The 21,906-nt window shown below is 35.7% G+C and overlaps 2 protein-coding genes across 2 annotated transcripts; one reads left to right on the top strand and one right to left on the bottom strand.

The window, feature by feature from the left end:
- Positions 1-4,909: 4,909 nt before the first annotated feature.
- On the bottom strand, positions 4,910-7,488 carry LOC129292704 (zinc finger protein JACKDAW-like). The gene is made up of 3 exons (XM_054930318.1): positions 6,847-7,488; positions 6,373-6,769; positions 4,910-6,242 (listed from the first exon to the last, which is right to left on the bottom strand). Exons 1-3 carry the CDS (start codon positions 6,983-6,985, stop codon positions 5,210-5,212), a joined length of 1,569 nt encoding a protein of 522 aa, XP_054786293.1. The 5' UTR covers positions 6,986-7,488; the 3' UTR covers positions 4,910-5,209.
- Positions 7,489-18,002: 10,514 nt separating this feature from the next.
- LOC129291049 (NAC domain-containing protein 2-like) lies at positions 18,003-19,653 on the top strand. Its single transcript, XM_054928159.1, has 3 exons — positions 18,003-18,233; positions 18,339-18,625; positions 18,831-19,653. Exons 1-3 carry the CDS (start codon positions 18,062-18,064, stop codon positions 19,368-19,370), a joined length of 999 nt encoding a protein of 332 aa, XP_054784134.1. The 5' UTR covers positions 18,003-18,061; the 3' UTR covers positions 19,371-19,653.
- Positions 19,654-21,906: the final 2,253 nt, after the last annotated feature.

Raw genomic sequence — 21,906 nt, 5'->3', positions numbered from 1 at the left:
GACACAATAAATGTGTTTTAATTTAAATAAAATTATTTAAAATTCATAAAAATTATCAATAATTTTTTTATTTTTGATTTTTTTTGTGATGTGCCAAGTTGAGGGTTCTTGCAGCTGGGGGGACCTTTGGTGATAGGTCCAAAGGGGCCTATCACCAAAGGTCCCAATTGAGGGTTTGAAAACCCTCAGCTGGGACAGCTAGCATCACTTAAAAAAATTTCAAAAAAATAAAATTAATATTATTAAAAAAATTAAATAAATTATAAATTATTTTTTTGAGGATTAAGACATATAAAATAACACAATTATCAAATAATTAATATAACTTATTAAATATTCTTACTTCAATTAGTTTTTATTTTAAAATTTAATATAAATAGGAAATTTATTTATTAATTATTTAATTTTAATATTAATATGACATATTAAATAATATTAATTTATTATGTCTTGTTTGAGACATAATTTATATATCTTAAATATTACTAAATTAGTAGGAAATAATAAATAATATAATTAATAATTTTATTTTTTGGCCAACAATTAATAATTAATAATTTTATTTAAAATATGTTGAATTAGACACATCTATGGGGACAGTGTTTTCTAAGGACTGTTATCGCAAATGATACATTTTGTATCTTACTTATAAAAGAGCCACTAAGTCTTCTACTACCACAATTTTTTTAAGGATTGTGACAAAAAATATGTCGTTCAAATTTAATTTTGCACTAGTAAATATTCAAAATACAATAATAAGCACACACCACTATAACATCATTCTGTTTTAAATTTGATCACTATGAACTAACAACTAGCCACTTTAATTCTAAATCAAATTGCATAAAAAAACATTTCTATATAATTCACATTAAAGACATAAACCGTCTCTTTGATAGCCATGTTCATAGCCTATATGGATTTAAAAAAAAAAAAACTCAAAATTCTCAGCTAGCCCACAAACTATCATTCAAGACTCCATAATATACTCATGTGCCATTGCTAAACATTTGTCAACTAGCTTGATAAAATTTTGAGTGGCAATTATCTCAAAAATGTAAAAGCAAATTTCAGACTTAGCCAGAGGGAGGCAGACACTAACCCCAAGGTGGTTGACGAAGCTGCTGTTTGGGGTTTTCACATGTCTAGTTCAAGTTCTTGCACCATTATATCATCCTTTTTAATGCTCCCAAGTTTATGGCTTGCCCCATTTTTTTTTTTAAAAAAAACTGTACATGTACCTGCAGAAGAAGATCAAGTCCCATGGATGATTCATCGATTATAACACCATCAGTGTTCATGTTAGGACTTTTCACCCCAAAATGTGAGCTTTTGAGGTTTTAACCAAGTCTGAATTTTGGAATAAATTTGGCATTGTTGGTGTCCATATTTTCACTTGTTGCTCATTTTAGAATATACTTTGCATATCACATGCATCTCAACACTCAATTTGTTTATAAACATCATTGGGAACTCATTGCCTCATCACCAAACCTCCATTGGGTCCAAACCCATCAGGCTTAGTATATCCAAATAAGATTAACTTGTCGAAGATAGCTCTTAAAATTACTGGCACCAACAGGTAAACATATAGTCTAAATCGTGCTCAAAAATATTGTCTTTAAGATCTATTCCACCCTATTGGATTAATCGCACAACAGCTTCTCAAGATCAAACAAACTATTCCTATTAAAAGTAGGAACACGGGACAATAGAAATTCACAGAATATACTCAGACAACTCAACAATGAATCAATATGATAGAAGATGAGAGAAAGTTTGAGAGTATCAAAATTCTCTTTAAACCTGTGGCAAACACTGCCTTTTATAGGCAGATATCATAATGCAAAGCAATAAAATCACCTTAAATTACAATTAAAAAATAGTTTTAAATAATAATGCCATTTAAATTATATGTTGCAAATGATAATTAGAATTAAATAAAAATTAGTATTATTAATTTATAACAATCCTTTTGAAATATTTAAAAAATATTTTATAATACTTAACAAAAATCGTGTGAATAGCATGGCCGAACTCGGACTGAGAGAGAAGCTGTGCGATGGCGTGCAACGAGCTAAACTGAGATGAAGATGTGCGATGATTCTGTGTGACGAGCTGAACTCCATGAACTGAGAGGAGATGAATGATCTTGAGCAACGAACCCGTGCGACCAAGAGGAGAGATGGAGATGAGCGATCTGTGCGACTGAACTGGAGGCGAGAAGAGCATGAGCGTGTGTGTGCTCGGTGGAGATGAACAAATTTCTTGAGTGGCCGAGCTGGACTGAAAGAGAAGCTGGGTGTTTCTTCACGTGAGGTAGTCTGAAAAATCAGCTTCTCCTTCCGTCAATGGCTGAATTCTCCTCGTTTTTGTTCTTCATTTCTTTTCTTTTCTTTTCCACCCGCGTTCTGTTCTTTCGTGTTTCAAAAATCTGATTTAAAATAAAATGAGCAAATTATCAAATTGGCCCTCAAATTTCTTAAAAAATGGTCATGATCCTAATTTTTTTTTTGGCCAAGATCCTAATTTAAATCCTCAGTTAACCAAAAGTTCTCATAATTAATTCCTAAATTAAAAATTGGGATGTTAAAAAAAAAAAAAACCTTTCCTCTAGCCCACGCCGCAGAGAGAGGTATAATGAATCATAGCACAGCGGCCAAAAGCACTCACGAAACAGAGCAACCAAAACCCCCCACACAAGGGAAGCTGAGTGTTAAAGTAACATATCACTAGCCGCATCAACAAAATTTGATGGGTGAAAAGACAACAGTTTAAGAGCAAGGATTAAATAAATAATTTAACCATGAATGAGTTACAAAATGTTATATTTCATTAGTTGTATATAAAAATCTGAATAAAATATATGAAATATAATAATCAAGATTTTTTTAACAAATCAGGAAAAAAAAATTAACACGTGCCACATGCTTCGCTAATATATTTCCGAGAGAAATATTAATCAAATTATACAGACACTGATGCATCAATAAGTTATAAGTTTAAATAATATTTATATTATGAAAAGAAACCTCAGAATATTCACCTGGAAAAATAGGTTTCCCCATGACTTGAATCCCTCCGAAACAATGATAAAATAACCCTGGGCCTATTGAAATTTGAGTCTTGTGTAAAAGAATCTTAATATCAACAAAAGACGCACGCAAAGAAATTAGTGTTGCGTAGTTACTGAACTCAGGGCTAATGGGGGTGAATCATTATTGTGTGGTAAGGAAGTTGCAAAGCAGCAAGCTAGTTACTTTTATTTGTTTCTCCCGGGCGGACCAAAGCAGGCGGCTAGTAGAAGCATTGAAAGTAGAAAAGAATTGCTAGGCCCGTGTGAGGGCTCAAAAAGCCGGTGGCCATGACAAGTACCAATAAAAAGTCCACCGGGTGGGTGCCTCGAGCCTCATTTATTTGTCTTCCCATATTTTTTGAGACTTCTGACTCTCTCTCTCTCTCTCCTCTCTCATCTTCAAACCCTACCCACCTTGGGAACACGGCCCTGGACGCTGGAGAGACCACCTCACCGCCCTAGCCATGCATGCAGGCTGTCCTTTAATTATACTCACTTAGCTTCTTACCCGTTAAGTTGGTCAAAAAAAAAAAAAATGCTTCTCACCCGCTACGAAGTACATTGAGATATTCTTTTCGGCTTGCTATGGTATTTATTATTTAACCATGCTTGACTTCAATCAGAAATCACATGATGGCGGCGCTACCCAACACTGGGTGCGTGTGCGTGGCTTTATCCTTTTTAAATGCCAGATCAATACTCCAAATGAACGACAAAGAAGTTAAGTAAATATGATCATGTATAGCATGTAGTTTTTGTGGAACCTATCCAATCTTAACGCGCATATGTTCCAATTCTTTGCGCTGCCGAGTACGAAAGAGTGAGTACAAATAATGACCATGCTTGCTTCCGGTCACAGGTCACAGCTACTCTCATGAAAGATGGGGTGATATGCTGGTGAATGAGATGACGGGCCTGTCCGGCCAGGCAGCGGTCCATAAATATGAGACAGTCACGTGCCGGTGTAGGAACCCAACCAGGATCTAGGAACTAGGAAGTCCCGTTCACTTTTTTCTAGTATATTACTTTTGTCAAGGATTGTGTCGGAGATGGAGACAATGCAACGTAGGGCGCACAGTAATTATAACTCTGGTTTTACACACGATTGAACATTCGTACCGCTTTATTTAAAATGCCATCGTTTTCGGATCATCTAAAATCGATGCCGTCAAACGTACACTTCGCTGTTACTATGCAGAGGAGCAACCATGAATTGTCATGCCACACTGCCAACGCCCCAGAACGCTTGACCGCACCAACTTCGGCCTTTAATCTAACTACCCAGCCAATTATCAGTGTCATTTAATGGAGCCATATCATTTCACAAATCCAACGGCTTCCCTGAATCACTAAAACCTTCAATGTTCCTGAAGAGATGTCATGAACACCCAGTCAGGCTGGAGAGCAAGACTCCGCCATGCTTTCCGAGAATCAGGGCTCTGCCAAAAAGCCTATCTATAAATAGCACCTAGATTCTTCCTACTCCACCGCTACCACGCTACGCTCAACTCGATCTGCCAGGAAGCAAGGGACGTAAGGAGCTTCTTCTTCCAAACCTCCCCCAGTAATCATTACAACGCCTGGTAACTAACATACATACATACATATATAGCCACCTGTTGCGATGCAGTGTCAAGGTGGATTAAAGATTTGGACTAAAATCAATTCCTCTAAATTTTTGTTGCCCTTTCAAGTTGACGAGGTGCCAGAATTCGACCGATGGTCAGTAAAAATAATATTACAACGTACCTAAATACCTAGTTTTTATTTTTCCAAGTCTCTTTTTTTCAGAGTCATGGTCAGCCAGGTTAGATGTAGTCATACACCGTATGATGAATGACAATTTTACTTTATTCATCCTTGGATTTCTGTCTAGGAAGAGAAACCAAAAACGATAACAATGCTAAGACAGAAGCAAAGCAACATGGAGAACATGCATGACTGATCGCAACTCTTGACATGCAGTGGTGGGACCTCACTTTAAATTCTGACTTCTCGCGAACTCCATCGTTCACCCACCTGACATTAATTAACTCGTTCTAACTTCTAGCTCGTCGCCTTACTTCGGGTTGAATCATATTGCATAAGCTCATGTATATCATGGCACATGAGCACTTGAAAAGCTAGCTTAACTTATTGAGTAGTGCTACTCGTGAATTGAGACATACCCATGGATGAGGCCATGGAAGCATACTTGGCGAGCTCCTGGGGAAGGAAAGGAGAGCCAGCTCCTCCTGCAGCGCTCATTCCAAGAAAATCTCTGGTGTAACCATGTTCCCCGGGGTTTGAATCAGGATGCAGCTTCAATGGCACTTGTTTATTAATTTGCCTTCCATGGGATTGCGACACAAGTTCATCAAGACCACTGTTCGATGAATGCGTCAATGAGCTGAAGTTATTGCTTACTCCCAACACGCCGACACCACTGCTGCTTGAACGAAAATTCTCTGATTGCTTCGTACTCTGATACATTTGGTTCAGCTCGTTGTTACGGTTTGGGTCGGCATTATTTTCGAGACTTGCCGTAGTCTGGGAAGAAGAAGAGCTCATGACTCCAAAACTGCCGCTAAAGATGGAGGAGTTGCTGCTTCTGGCTGAACCCATCTGAGCCGCTTTCTGTAGAAGTGCAGTGGCTGACATGGGAGAAGCTGGCTTTGATTGATTGTTTCGAGGGTCTGAATTATAAATGGGTACTAAGTTTGCGGTTCCACTGCTTTCTCCTTTTTTCCCAATAGGAAGTGAAGATGGGGAATAATTGGACAAAGAAGAGGGAGCAAAGGTATTATTGGGTTGAGGAATTTGCATGTTGATCTCGGGCAAACCTGAAGAACTTGAAGATGACACATAAAGGCCAGAATTAGGTCCAACATCTAGCGGATTATTGATGCGATGATTTCCCAGCTGGTTCAACCACAGTGACAAGCTTGGCCTCATCTGCTGGTCTGCACCACCCATACTCATGCCCATCCCATCAAATTCTGAGCGAAATCCATTTGCACCAAATTGAGAAATGCCAAATCCATGTGCCGAGCTAAGCTGAGAGTTAGAGTTCATCACGCTGTCTTCGTTTTTAAAATTTAAATCTGACGTGCCAACTGAGGTGAGCCTCGCACTCTCTTCTGTCAAGGCATCGCAGAAAGCTCGGTGGGTGATGAAACTATCCTTCCTGTTTTAAAAATTGGACGAATGCCTCATTAATTACCTAATCATTTACACTAATAAAAGAAGCAATAAATTCCCCCCAATAGAAGCATTTATGATGAGCAAAATGAGGCAAGGTGGGGAAATTAGTATACCTAGAGAAGAGGGTACCACAGTCGCACTTATATTCTCTAGTACCACAAGTTTTGGTGTGAGCTTTCCAATCGGACTGGACTGCGTATTTCTTCGAACACTTGTCGCACTTCCACTTCTTCTCCCCGTGTTTTCTGCTGAAATGCTTCTTTATCCCGGTGAGGTCCCCCAATGCTCTGGAGGGGTCATGGTGTACGCATGTCGTCTCTGGGCATATGTACACCTTCTTCCGAACCTCCTTGTTCGACCTCTGTCGCAGCTTCCATGGGAGGTTGTGTCCTCTTCGGTGAAGCTGCAGGTTTTGGTCTCTCTGGAACCCTTTGTTGCATATTTCACAGATGAATCGATTGGTAGCCATGAGAGACTTGGGTGAGAGAGCGATGACCTCCGCATCTGGATCTGTCACGTGACAGTATAAACACCCTTTAGCAAAAGATCAAGAGAGAAAATCAGCAAAGAAGTGATCGACTACGAACCTGGTGTTCCCGGTAGATTCCTCTTCTTCTTAGGGAGGGGAGGGGGGTTAAGTTTAGGGTTAGGGTTTGGGTTCGGTGCGGAAGCAAACCCGCCGATGGAAGAGGATAAGGAAAAGGGGTCGCCAGATAGCATTTGCATAGTGGAAATAAAAGGGGAAGGGTCAGGGAAGCAGAAGCGAACAGCAAACTTTCAACGGTATCAGACAGTACGAGCAAGAAAACAAAGGGGCTCCAGAAGCAAAAGCCAAATCAACATAAATTCTTTTGGATGCTACCCAAAACTATACTACAAGACCTGGCTGACTTCGATTCTGCCAAACTCAAGAAAAGGCCATGGCCGAAACTAGATCCTGAACCTAATTACCAAAATATATAAAAATATATATATTGAACCTCGAAAGAAACTATATAGTAATGCAAAGAGCTTCGGACTCTTTCTCGCAGCTCATCTGGTTCCTGGTTTGTTTGATTTCGAATGTATCGGCGTAAAACCAAAACCACTCGAATAGGATGGCTGGCTATATAGATAAAGATAATATTGGAGCCTTTTTTTTTTTCTTTCCTGACCTTCTCTCTCTCTCTCTCTCCCCCCACTAGCACTGGTAGCTCTTGCAGTGTGTTTGGTGGTAGACGAGGAGCGACTCTGATCTCAAGCTCATCATCTTATTTACTGCCATCCTCGATCACGGTCAGCCATAGATTGTGATGGGCCACCACAAGCACAAAGACACACGAATACGGACACAAGTCACACCCACAATATTCGTCGAATTGTGTGTGACCCGCTGCCTCTCGCCTAGTGAACCAGAATGTTTATTAATTGCTAGAGGGAATTGTGTTTTGTGGACACGAACTCCAAACTGTTTGCTTAAAAAGCCGAAACTTTAATAGAGTACTAGCAGTACATAAAATAAGTTACGTAAATCTTTACACTAAGTATTAGGCTCGGGGATAAATGAACATAATTAAATAAGTTATTATTCTATTAAGAGCTTGGAAGTACAAGTGTGATGGGGTAAAGTGAAGAGAAAAGTAAGTTACCTTTCTGAGAGGGTAGAATGATTAAGGCATAATTAGAGGGAAGAGGGCTTTTTCAGGAGGCATGCGATGAGGTAAGAGCAGGGGAGGTCAGAGGGTGTGCGTGTGGGGTCGTAGTCCTAGTGGGGCTTAAGGGTCTCTTTTCCCGATGCGATCGACGGTGGGGAGATAGGACCGTGGTCCGTGATACCTCTGTCCCTCTCTGTGTCATCGTCTGGGACCCACCCACACAAATTACACTGTGCTCTGTGGGCCCCCCGCCCTCCGTCCCTCCTCCCAAAAAGTGCAACCGATTACTTCCCCGTCGCAATGTTGTCCTCATTGGGTCCTTCCATTGCCACTGCTCTCTTGCATTCCCAGTCCATGAAACGTCCCTCCCATGTTTTCTTCTCCTCCCTCGTATGTCTCCTTCATGTTCCTGTTACTTCTTACTATTATAGCTCCTCCTACAAACTTGTTGCACCATTCATCTTCGCTATTTATCTTTTTGCATCACTACTTTTTCTTAAGAAAAGGTATCCATCTTTTCATTTTGCACCTTCCTTTTCTTCCCAAAAAAAAAACCCAAAAAAACTAAAAAGGCGTCTCTCTAGGGACAACTTGTGATTCACGCGGTATTTTTTTTCTTAGGAAAAGACTGTGTTAGCGGTTTCATGGGTGGTTAGTTAACTATGGTTGGGAAATAATATCAATTTCAGGTTTATTCAATGATTTTCGCGTATAATTTGGTCTTTGGCGCGCGGATGATGGCGGAGAAAGACTCGAATCTTGAAAGGTCATTATCTTCTATAAGGAAATAGAGAGGTTGATTTTTATTTGTCGATAATCTCTTCTAGATTGGTAGAAAATAGTTATTCATACTTTTCTCTAATTCAAAATATAAGCATTTTTTAGTTAACTTTAATTTAAAATATAAACAACTTAATATATGTAAAAAATATATTTATTATTTTACAACTTATATTTATTAACTTAGATATTTGTGTAAGTGTATTTCTCACTTATTATAAAATGTTTTGGTAATTTAAACTGAAAATAATAATAATAAATAATAAATATTTTTATAGGAATGAAAATTTTATTAGTGTATATGAATATTTTTTTAACCGGAGGGAGTACTATTTAGTGACGCATGACACCTGTTTTAGCACGCACAGTCAAGCATTCAACTTTCTTACGCCTTTTTTTATTGAATCATTATATTTTCGAGCCCGCAATTAAAAAACAATAAAAAAAAAGAAAAAGGATTAGATTAGATTGGATCGGAAGACTACTTGACTGACATAAAACAGGGCTCACACGGTCCCATGGTCGAATGGCTCGACGGATCAATGACTTTTATGGTCATTATTGGAGTTAACACAGTTTGAGACATATCTACAAATAGATACATGCATATGCATCACCCAAACAACAGGCAAGGTGATTCATCATCTCCCAGATTCTGTATTGATCGATCAGGTGATGATTTGATGTTATCGATCAAGGGAGCTGTATCTCTTAGCAAAACTGATGGAGGTGGTCTACGTAATTTAGGAGTTACATAGAGTAGTCCCATAGTTGCAACCATGCAATCCCACGCGATTGAAGACATTACTTTAGCTCTTGAAAGCTCATAAATTCTGATTCCTCGTAATAGCTCTATCAGGTCAATTTCCTAGCTACTATAAGTTTCAAACTACTCTTGCCTTCGTAGGTAAGATGCAAGAACTACGCGATTTGCCTTTTTCTCACCACTAGCTACTACGTCTAACCCCTAACACGTCGCTATACAAATCGGAAAAACAAACTATCTACACAGGGCACTGACCATCGAGCTGTCTCAAACGATGTTCTTAAATCGATTGTTTTGAGGCCAAGCACGCATCTCAATTTACTCCCCAATTCCACCCAGCTAGCTTTTAGGCTTTTGTGGGTATATCTATAAAAGCTTTTACCGTGTTAATCACGCACCACTGTTTACCATTTCTTATTTCGATAAAACCGCTACGAATGATCTAGTAAGGAAATTATAAATGTGCAAGCTAAGTGAGTAATTCAGTATTAAATTTAAGGACTTTGATGGAAACAGCTTGGAAGGGCGCAACGCTCTAGACATTATATACACGAAGAGATTTGGGGCCTCGACTACTGCTATACTATAGGCAGCGCGGATCGATCGAATCATGGATGTTAGGTGAACTTTAACAATCAAACCATTAAATAATTAGAGGAGTACAGAGGCAACCTGTTTTTGACTATATTGTTTTTGAGGAATTGAGAGAGCAACGCCGAGGAGCAAATATATATATATGTGTGTGTGTGTGTGACATTATAGTATGATGGAAACAAACGAAAAAAAACGTAAATTAGAGAGAATCTGTAATAATTGTGTCAGTGCTGTTATATTATATATATCGGACAATTCAACCGCTTTTGGCTTCTTGCGTTCGGGCCATGGCATCCTATGTGGCTGTGTCCTTTCCCTCATCACCCGAAAGCCTACACACCCAAAATATCCCATGTGCTTGTTGTAGTATCAGATAAAAAAAATAAAATTCTTAGCTTGATTTTACAGATAAGCACTCGGAAGGGAATAATAAACCGAACAGTTATCGACATAATTAATAGGATACATATATATGTGTCCGACCAGATAAGGACATCCCTCGCATCCATGAATACTGTATAGAGAACCCCCACCATATACTTGTTTATATTTGCAGACCTCTTTCCAATATTTGCTTGGTCCTCCTCTGGAAAATTTCACGCACATCCACGATTTCGTAAACCCCGTACCACATTTTCAAATGTGTCTGTCAAATTAATTATTATTTATATTGGGCTCTCACCACGATTTCGTAAACTACCTATAGCTATACGGTTAAAGGGGGAAAAAAAAAGTCAATTCAGAAATCACGTTCGCCTTTTTAATAATATGGTAAATAATATTGAAATATGTAAGTAGTTTACTCTTATCATCAAAACTATATAAAAAACCTTGTGTGAAATAATAATGCAATCAAGGTGTGATCTGGTCGTCAAAAATGGTTTTTGTTTTTTGCACAAACAGTTTCGACGACTGGTGCATATCAATGTTTTGAGTCTTTAGAGTTTGAGACATTATTAATTCCTCAATCAAATTGAAATGGGGGGAGAAGGGGGGTGGGGAGACCAGGTAAGTGGAACCCAATCTTCTATGGGGTGTGTGTGTGTGTAAAGTTGAACCCAATCTTGCCGTTCTGAGTTATTCTTCTCTGCCATTTAAATTAATTAAGTTGTCATGAAGCTGCCTGGTCAGTGATTAATATATATATCATTTTTGTAATTCCGATACAACATATATGTCTGATCGATCTGGATGCATTATGTAAGTCAGGATACTGTATATATCTAATGTGTTGAAGAAATGAATCCTATGCATATTTCAATAGATTAGCCTGTCTCGTATGGCTGTGTGTCAGAATGCCACATAAGATTCTTACGTTAAAATATGAATTCTTACCGATTCCACGATTCCAATCGCTTTCTTTTTTTCCCTTGTTGTTGGGGAAGGCAAAGATATCTTCAAGAGAATCAAACTTCGAATCTAGTATTTCTCGACCTAAGAAGATGGACATCGTTTTTAATTGTTGCAAAATTATATTTATGTAATTTGCCGAGAGCATCTTCTTCTTCTTCTTCTTAAGATATATTTGCAACGCAAAAATTAAGAAACTAGCTATGAGAGTAAAAATACTATTTCATATATGTAATTATTTTCACATACATGTGCATATGCTAGTTGTATATCATTCACAAATCATAGACTGTATATAGAAAGAGGTCTAATTAATAAACTTTCCCTTAATGCGATGTTTTTAATCTGCTTTATTTCAAAATATCTTCAATTGGGTAAGCTTACTATATGTTACATGAAATTTAAAATAAAATGTAAGGGTGTGGTTGAGGCGGTAAGGATAGGCCTGGGCAGGGGTAGAAATTAAGAATTTAAAATTATTCTTATGTATTAAATGAGCAGGAAGACCAGCATGTTCAAATTGCAAATCCCTAGTCATCAGATTTCTACAAGTTGAAGGAGGATCTGCTAGAGCTACAAACTTATCAAGATTTTATGCCTAGCTTTACGATGACGTTGAATGACGATTTTTCTAAAACAAGAAGTGACAATGATACAGGCAAGTGGGGATGCTCCTATCTGAGGAATTGAAAAGGAATTATTATTATTTTTTGTAATAAAAGGAATTGTTATTACTCTCACAGGTGGTTCCTTAACAAACTGGCCCACAGTTTTCTAATCATCCTTATGGGCTACCCGGCCCGTTCTCCCTTGTCTCAGCTTGTGTTTTTGTTGCCCTCTCATTGTCCCTTTAATTGTCCCATCAAGAAAAATTAAATGAAATTTTCATTTAAAAAAAGAAGCTTTTGCACACATAGCCCATATCATAAGATCAAGTGAAAAAAAAGCTTATTCTTTTTTAAATTTCAAAAATGACCTTTTTAATATTTAATTTATAATTAATTTATAAAAATGCCCTTTTAATATCTACTTTTTGCAAGTACCAAAAGATTCAAAACGCAAGAAATCTCTAAAACGAGAGAGGTGAATGCGAGAGAGAAGATGGAATTAGACATGAGAGATGAATGCGAGACAGCAAAGCAGTATGAGCAAGCCACAGTAACGACCACAATAAACAAATGCGAGGTGAGATACATTAATGGTACTTGACGGAATGGAGCACGTTGATGGAAAAATGGAGCTACAAATTTAGGATTATTTTATTAGTTTATTTAATTTTCTGTGATAAACTAAGAGTCCAAAAATTTTTGTGGACTGTATTTAATTTGTTTTGAGCAAATGATTATATATTTTTTGTGTTACTGATTCATGACACTATATCATTGATATACTGGTATATCTCACTAATATACTATCATAGATCAATATAACTAAACAATTAAACATAAACTTATTTATCATTAATATACATACGTATATCAATGATGTAGTATTACATATCAGTAACATGAAAAATACAAAATTATTTATCCAAAATAAATCAAACATAATGCATAAAAAAATTGATGTTATTAAAAGATGTGAAGATAGTAAAAATTTGATGACAGATAATAGATTAATTCCAGCCTAGTATTTTGCTTTTAGAAATGAAAATTCCTTCTCAATGTCTAATGTCCTCATCATAATGTTTTTGAAAAAAAACAAAGAGGGAGACAGAAAAAAAGCTTTGCTATGAATAAAGGCACCAACAATTTTATATTTAGAGAAAAAAAGGAATGATTTAGAGAAAAAAAGAAACAATTCAGTCAGTTAAGGATTAATTACAATAGATATATTATATTTTAATAATAAATTTAATCTAAGAATAAAAAAGTAAAATACATCTAAATTATTTTATGAATGGATCATATTTTAAAATATTTAAAATTTTCACCCATAATTTATGAAAGCTGTATTTTTTTAAGCCATTGAACTAATTTCCTCTTAAAAAATTATATGATTTTTTTTTAAAATTTCATCTAGCTTCCTTCACCAACTGGTCATTTAGAAAAATCATACTGCTATCTAATTTTTCTTACTTTGGATCTTTAATCAAGCCAGGACATGACTTAAAAAATGACTTCAAGTATACCAAAATCATATACACAAGGTAAATATGACTTGCATTAATAACAGATTACACAAGGTAATTATGACTTGCATTACTATTGCGAGATTCAGAGACAGAACCAAAAACCATTAAAAGTCACTAAGGATGGACTTGACATCACACGCTTGTTTTTTCCTGATGACCTTGTTCCTTTTTTAAGAAGCATCTATAGGGTAAGTGCATGTCATTAAAGAGTGTATTCAGAAGTTTTTCTTTTACTCGAGTTAAAGGATGAATAACAACAAAACTCATATGTGCTACTTGAAGAATGTTCATTTGAATAGAGTAATTGAATTGAGTAACAGGTTACAAGTGAAGCTGACGGGAGATCTTGGAAAGTATTTGAGAATACTGCTTATCCATAAAAAAGCCTCATATAATCTTTTTACTCCTGTTCTCAATAAAACCAAGAAGCATTTGTTGGGGTAGAAGAGGAAGGTCCTTAATACTACAGGTAGAACTATCCTAATCAAATCAGTTATTTTTGCAATGCCCAGCTATTATATACAAATAATGTTATTACTCAAAAAGCTAACTGCCGAGCAAAGCTTATAGGCATCTTGGAAGGACTTAACATTTGTTAGGCAAAAAAATTTGATAAGTTTAACGTCTACTCTGATTCTACAGAAGCTCTCGCACTTATACACAATGAATTCTCTACAAATTATCCCCTTGCTGGAACTATCAACAAAATCAGAGATTTTGTTATGAAAGACTAGATGATCACTTTTGATCACGGTTTTAGAGAAGCAAATAAATGTACGGATTAGTTGACTTACCAAGCTCCTGTCGAAAACCCTAGAGTTTATATTTTCAATACTCCACCTCTTGGTTGTATAAATTTCTTGTACGCTGATATAACATATCATATCACATAGCACAGTTTTCTCATAACCTTTTATTCAAAAAAAAGCTAATTGTCAAGATTGATCAAGAATACAGACACTTTTTATGGGGTGATACTAGTGAGAATAAGAAGTTACATTTGCTCGCTTTGAAGGATGTAATTCAAGACAAGAAAAAAGGAGGCTTAGGTATTAAAGATCTTAACATCCAAAACAAAGCTTTCATCTTCAAGCTTTATTAAAAGCTTCTCAATAATGATAAGTCTATTTGGATCCAGGTGGTAAGAGCTAAATAATTATGGTATTAGTGTTATACTAATTGTAAAGAAAAGGGCAAACATGTCATTGAATTGGAGAAGTATTGTTAACTGTTGGGAAAGCTTTACAAAGAGAGTTAAGTTTTGGACTAATTTGTGGGTACCTTTTGATGTACCCCTAGCTCACACAGCTATGAATGACAAATGTGATGCAAAGGCACATGTTGATGAGAATAGTGGTTGGAAACTTGACAAAATAAGATGTGCCTACCTAGTAACATCATTTATAGTATTGCTCATACTCATAGCCTAAGAGTTGAGAGAGGAGAGGACTCATTCATATGGCCGAAAACCATCTTCAGATGGAGATTTTAATGTTTCTTTTGCATATAAATTTCTTATTATGGGTACACCATCAACGGCAGGAGAAATCTAGAGCTGGATTAGGCTAGAAAAAATCAAGATTCATATATAGCTCTTAGCTCAAGATAGACTATAGACAACTACTTTAAGAGTTCATTGTAGTTGTGGGGGATTTGATCTATGTCCATGGGATTGCAACCAAAGGAAAGTTGTAATGCACCTAATCTAAGATTGTTTGAGAGTGAAGGAACAATGGAAGAGGTTAGTCAAAATCAAGGAGTAGAGCAATTTTAAAAATCAAAATGGAGTAGATCGGGTGCCTTAGAACTTGAAACACAATGTAGGGAATGAAAATACAAATCAATTATGTTAGGATGATTTATTCAGGCATGTTTGTTGGGATCTCTGGTGTTCTATATGTAAAAAGGTGTTCTCATTAAAGGAGGAGGTAGAGGAGAAGTAGCACCTTGACATTATTTAAAGGGTGCAAAATGAGCTTAAGCTGCAAAGATCTTTATCCACGAGATTCCTCAAGGAAAGAAGTAACAGTCAATGATAGAGATTTAAAGATTCTGTTATGAGACTCGATATAGATGGATCATATAGAGAAGATACCTCTAGATGTGGTGGTGTGTTAAGAAACAGCAATGCTAATTAGGTTGCTAGATTTAATTCAAATGTAGGAAACTTTCCCCCAACCATTACCGAAATTATTGCTATCACCCAAGGATTGGAACTTTGCTCACAAACAGGGCTCTATCATATTAATGTGTTTGCTGACTATGTAGAGGCGGTGAATCTTATCACTTGCTCTACTTTAACTTTGCATCCTTTTAGAGATCTGATTAGTTATGCTAGATTCCTTTTATCTAAGAGTAGCCCTCTTACACTTTCATTTATGTTTAGAGAGGCTAATGTTTGTGTTCATTTGTTAGTCACTAATAGGCTTGATTTATTAGAATCTTTTTATTCTTTTGATCAACTACCTCCTTACTATAGGAAGGTGGTGATGATAAGAGGAAGTCCTCTTTATTGTATCTTGTTGAACCTTGATTAGGATTGTTACCACCTTAAATCCAAGAAAAAGAAATCATCTACACAAGGCTACTGATTTGAAAGATAAGCTAACTTAGGGTCTATTGTTTTTTTCTGTTTTCAAAAACATATTTTTTATTTTAAAAATAAAAAAGGTAAAAAAATTGTTTAGATAAATGTTTTGATTTTAATTGTTTTCAAAATTAGTTTTATTATTTTTAATTTTTCTTATTTTTAAAACACATATTACTTTTGGTTCCTAACTAATCACTATCACAAGTCATCACCGTTAACTTCCAGCCACCATCATTATTTGCTAATTTTTTTAATTCTAAAACTATTTTTAAAAACTGTATTTTAAAACCATTTTCAAAGCAAAAAAAAAAAAAAGGGAACACAAATAAACATGCCTTTGTATTTTCACATTTTATGTTTTGTTTGTTTCCTTTGAAATCGAAGGCCAAGCCTAGATTTGGACCCATTTACGATAAACATGATAAACCCAAGGCCCCGGTTTGTTCATCATATATATTAAGCGCATTGCGTTGGGTTTAAAAAAAAAAAAATTGACTTGGAATGTCATTTTGTATCCTAGTTCACACATGAATTTTTAACCCCAAGCGCTCTTTAATTTGTTAATATTTTCTTATATGCTTTAAATGAATTTAGATTAGTAGTTCTAATTTGAACTTTATAGAGACGATGTTCTCTGAAAGGTCCTTATGACTATCAAAGGTAGACTTCCTCGCAAATTAATGGGTCACCGATTCAATTACAAAGACATCTTTGTAAGGCATTAGGTAATCACACAGAGAGAGAGAGAGAGAGAGAGAGAGTGGGGGTGTTGAAATGATAGTTTCCAAGAAGAAGAAACCAAGGAACAGGATCAAGTTGGTGTGACTACGCCCCTGGAACTTTGATTTCATTCATGATGCATGTCTCATGTCTTGGACTTGGAGTCTAGTGCATTAAGAGTATGGTAGCAATATGGCCAAACACAAGCATCTCGAGACATCCCACTTGTCCATCTTAATTTCTTTTCAATCCAAAATAAGTCTATCATATTATTAACTCCCTCATGCAAACTTGCTGCGGAATCTCCTGGTTGGTATAAAAAAGGTAGGTTATATATTTTCATGTTTGCTTGAAAGCAGAATTGTACTCTCATCACCAGACCCTCTGACATGTACCATCAACTTTCATTCCATGTCCATTTTAGCGGACTTTGCTTCAACATTTAACGTTAGAAGTCACAGAGTCTGCTCTGAATTATTATAATAGTTTCCTGTTCATAATTTAATCCTATATCCATGGACCAAGTGAATGCATTTTGTTTATCACAACTATAACAAGTAAACCCTATCTTCAATAGTTTAATTGGAACCCAAAATTATAATGCGTTGCTTTATCATCTGAATTTGTTGCCCCACTTGGAATAAAATAATTTTTCATATCAAAATCAAGTCTCCTTAATTTTAGGATAGCTGCAATAACAAACACGTCATATAACCAAAAAAATTAAATTAGATATCCTGTGTTTCCTCCAATGATTTAGAACTTAGAACCAGCAGCATATTATCAAATGAAAAAAATACAGCTGTATAACTAGTAAGCAATGTGATTTGCGACAAATATATGGATAATTTAATAAAGAAAATCTCGAGACTTGTCGTTTAATTTTCACCAAGGCTGTAATCGACCGCCTTTAACGACCATAGGACTGAATCTTTTGTTCAAGTTTTAAAGTAATAATCTCGGCGATTGAATGATGTGGCCTTTGAAGAATGTTTGGTACAAAACATGAGACAAATTGGTTGCTTTCTTATCGCATCCCTGCACGTTCGTCATGCAATCTTTTTGTACCTTGTTATTATATTACCCAATAATTGTCTCTTTCTGCATGATCAAGCAGCATATATATATAGATCTCCATGCACAGCGATTTCAAGCTTACAGCCATCTTGGTCGATAATATCGATCTGCGATTCTTTGGTAAATTCCCTAGTTTCCTCCGTAGCCTTTATTTCCCATGGAGAGAGATCCTAACTTCGAACTTCAACTCCCTCCTGGATTTAGATTCCACCCTTCAGACGAGGAGCTCATGGTTCACTACCTCAGAAACAAAGTGACTTCATGTCCTCTCCCTGCTTCATTCATTGCAGACATAGATCTCTATAAGTTCAACCCGTGGGAGCTTCCAAGTACGTGTGGTTATTACAACTTGAATCCAATATTGCTATTTTCTGTTTCATTTGTTTTCTTCATGAACAAGTCGCTGAAACAATGGTAGTTTTTGTTTATGATAGGCAAGGCTTTCTTTGGAGCAGACGAGTGGTTTTTCTTCACTCCGAGGGACAGAAAGTATCCGAATGGGCTGAGGCCGAATAGAGCAGCTGGGTCAGGTTATTGGAAGGCTACAGGGACTGATAAACCCATTCTTACTTCGTGTGGAATGAAGAGCATTGGAGTGAAGAAAGCCCTTGTGTTCTACAAGGGTCGTCCCCCTAAAGGGTCTAAAACCGATTGGATCATGCATGAGTATAGGCTGCTCGATTCAATGATCTTGAGTTACAAGCAAAGAGGCTCTATGAGAGTAGGTCAATTACATGATGCCCGTTGTTTTCTTTTTCCTTCCTCCTTTTCTAGATGATGAAAGTAAACCAAGTTTGGTTTTGATATAGATGTCATCATGTTATATATGTGTGTGTGTGTCTGTGGTGGTCCTACTGAAAAGTATGTTTGATGTGTTTATCTAAGAATATAATATATAGTTCTGATGTTTTCTTCCTTTTGTACAGCTGGATGATTGGGTTCTGTGCAGAGTTCGTCAAAAAAACTGCAGCCCTAGAAGCACTTGGGAGGAGTCGAATGAACCTAGTTATGAACCTACAAGCTACTTTCAACAGATGAACTATGAGAATCCTGATCCTGATGATGAAACTATCAAAAACTGTGTGGCCAATGAATTTCCCATGTTGCCATATATTCTAGCAACTAAGACGAGTACTCATCCTTCCAACGGACAGGCATCATCAAGCTTAAGCTTTCAGCGTAACGATAATGCTTTTGACCATGAAGACACCTCAAACATCATAGAAGCACAGTTCTCAGAATCTACTGCTGGGAGCTTGAAGAGAAAACTCTGTGAACAAGACCAATTGGAACTTTATGATTCTCCTCCCTTTAAAAAGCTAAGTGAGGATGATCATAAGAGGGACATGCTAGGCATAGACGCAAGCAAAGGCTACTACACTAGTGGTTTCAACAGCTTTGATCATTGGAATGCCATCATACAGCCTCAAGAGCTTAATAACTTGGCCTTTGCAGGATACATTTAAGAGATTTATTCACATTCATGTACGTATATACGTGTATATACATGTTTAGGCATGCAGAATGTGAAGATGAAAGATTGCAGAAAAAGAAGCAAGAGGACGAAGCTTTTCAGCATGTGTGTAGTGTGTTATACTATTCTTCATAGCTCATTGGCATTGAACATATGTGAAACTGTACGCCATTTGCTTTGCTTCATTTTAACAGGATTATCAGAGTTGCGTGTAAGTGACATTTAATATAGATTGTTTAAAGAACAATGTTGTGGAACAGTGCTTTAATAAACCTTCAAATTAGTTTGGGAATGCATTATACAGTCGACCTATAAAAGTTAAAATGCGAGTTATAAAGTTAACGTAGATGATTGTGATGAACATTTTTGTGTTAAGTTTCGAAAATGAGTATCCTTGGTTTATTTTATTGAATAAATTATATGTCGATGAATAGGTATATGATTAATCTGTTTAAGATAGGACCTATGTATTTGAATTTGATGTTTGATTTCCAATAAATAATTGTGATGTGACAGCATGAAAACAAAGAAGCTTGGATGGAATATCTTGAGGAATATGTTTTAGACTATAGTTCTCCAACAATGTCTGATTGAATAATATATTCAACCGATCGAGGATACTTAATTAGTGCGAAAGTATGTTGTAAAGGAATATGGAAAGTCCGTAATAGAAAGAGTGGGGCTCTGGCCATGGGCATTGACTAGAAGCAATACTTATGTTACGGCGAGGAAACTAGCTCTGCAACTCAAACAATCAGCATCCACCAAACGTCTCCAGTTCATTACTCGATATGATATATTCAATTGGAAAAGGAATCTTTCCAAGGGCAACCTACCCAAGAACAAAAGCGGGTAAATCTTACCCCTTAAATAATGCATTTGCACCCGGTGCTCGTCAATAAAAAAAAAAAATAGATCAGAGCCTTATGGGGGTCCTACATTATGATCTATTTTAAACTCAACCTAACTTATTTACTAAATAAATTCAGGCAAAGTTTATATTTTTTATTAGGCTTTTTCAATAGACCAAACTTATTTTTTTAAAGCCTTGCCTAGAAGTTCAATAAACTGACCTATTTACACACACACACACACGTATTATGTAATATATCACGCACACACGGTAATTTCACTATTTAATTTTTAATCGATCTATTCTTTTTTATTTTATTTATGTTTTTAATCCAATTGTATTTATATATTAATTTTAATATTATTATTTTATTATTGTGTTGTATTATGGTTAGTAAGTCCTTTTAATTATTATATATTATAATTGATAAATTAATTTATACGATATATACTAATAGTTTTAACATATATTTGAAATGTTTAAAACTAAAATGTTAGCTTATTTAAAATACTTACTTTTAGGTAGAATTTTAAATAAACTTGCAAGTCAGGCCATGCTTTAAGTAGGATCAGGCTTGAGCCATGAAAAAAATTTTATACAAACTTTAAATCAAACTCAGGCTTCTGACTTACCACACAAGCTTAAACCTATTTGGCCAAAGTTTGACTCAACCTAATCTATTTTCACCCCTACTCATCAGTTATAACAAGCACCGAGTGGTCATCAAGAGCAATTCTGGCCCTTGATTTAAACCTAAATTGATCTTTCCCATTTATTTAAATTAATTTTTAAATATTTTTAATATTATGTTTATCAATATAAAAATATCAAAAAATTTAAAATTTTAATAAATGTATTCATTACCAATCTGGCTAGTACATATTTAATTCAACAGTCTAATTTAATATTAAAAATTTTATAATTTTATAATTTAATTATCCAGATAAACTCTGAACTTTAAAGTTAATATTAAAAAATTTATAAATTTTATAAATTAATTATTTAAATGTACTTTAAATAATCAAGATTAAATTAAAAAAATTTATCTTTTTATGTTAATAAATATAATATTAAAAACATTTAAAAATCAATTTAAATATACGACAAAGATCAATTTAAACTCAAATGAAGGGATAAAATTGCTCTGGCCTAATGAGCCCATGAGCACCGTATACTATGCGGATGCTTAAATAATGCTCAAGTTGTTTAAATTACTTTTATCCTGATAACTTAAACATCCTTAATTCATTGTTAAATAGCTACCTTTTTTTTAATAGGGAGAGATGTTTATATTTTGTAGAATTGTCTCTAATTAAAAAAAATACCTGTAAACAATATTAAAAAAAAAAGGAGCTACTTTTTTCAACTTTATTTTTCGTGCGGCAAAATGTTTTCTTAAAAACTACTATTAAAACAAAAAAAATGAAAATTTCAAACAAAACAAATTATTAATCCGAACAGCGATTATGAGCTGAGGCTGCGGGCTCCGCGTGAGACTTTCGGGCGAGGGGTGAACGTCATGGAAGAGTATTAACTGACCATCTTCATTCTTCGCCAGTAGTCGTGTTCCCACTTCCGAATGGCCTTTTCAAAGCGATTTTTCCACCCTTCCTTTCTTTCTCACTGATAATGAAGTATAATAAAAGTCCAATAATAAAGTTTCGAACAAAATTGA

The sequence above is a fragment of the Prosopis cineraria genome, unplaced genomic scaffold (assembly GCF_029017545.1).
Source record: "Prosopis cineraria cultivar Desert tree isolate PC_DT_omini unplaced genomic scaffold, ASM2901754v1 PC1, whole genome shotgun sequence".
NCBI classification, from domain to species: domain Eukaryota; kingdom Viridiplantae; phylum Streptophyta; class Magnoliopsida; order Fabales; family Fabaceae; genus Prosopis; species Prosopis cineraria.
Note: the sequence above shows the minus strand (reverse complement) of the source record. Positions and strands in the feature narration are given on the sequence as shown.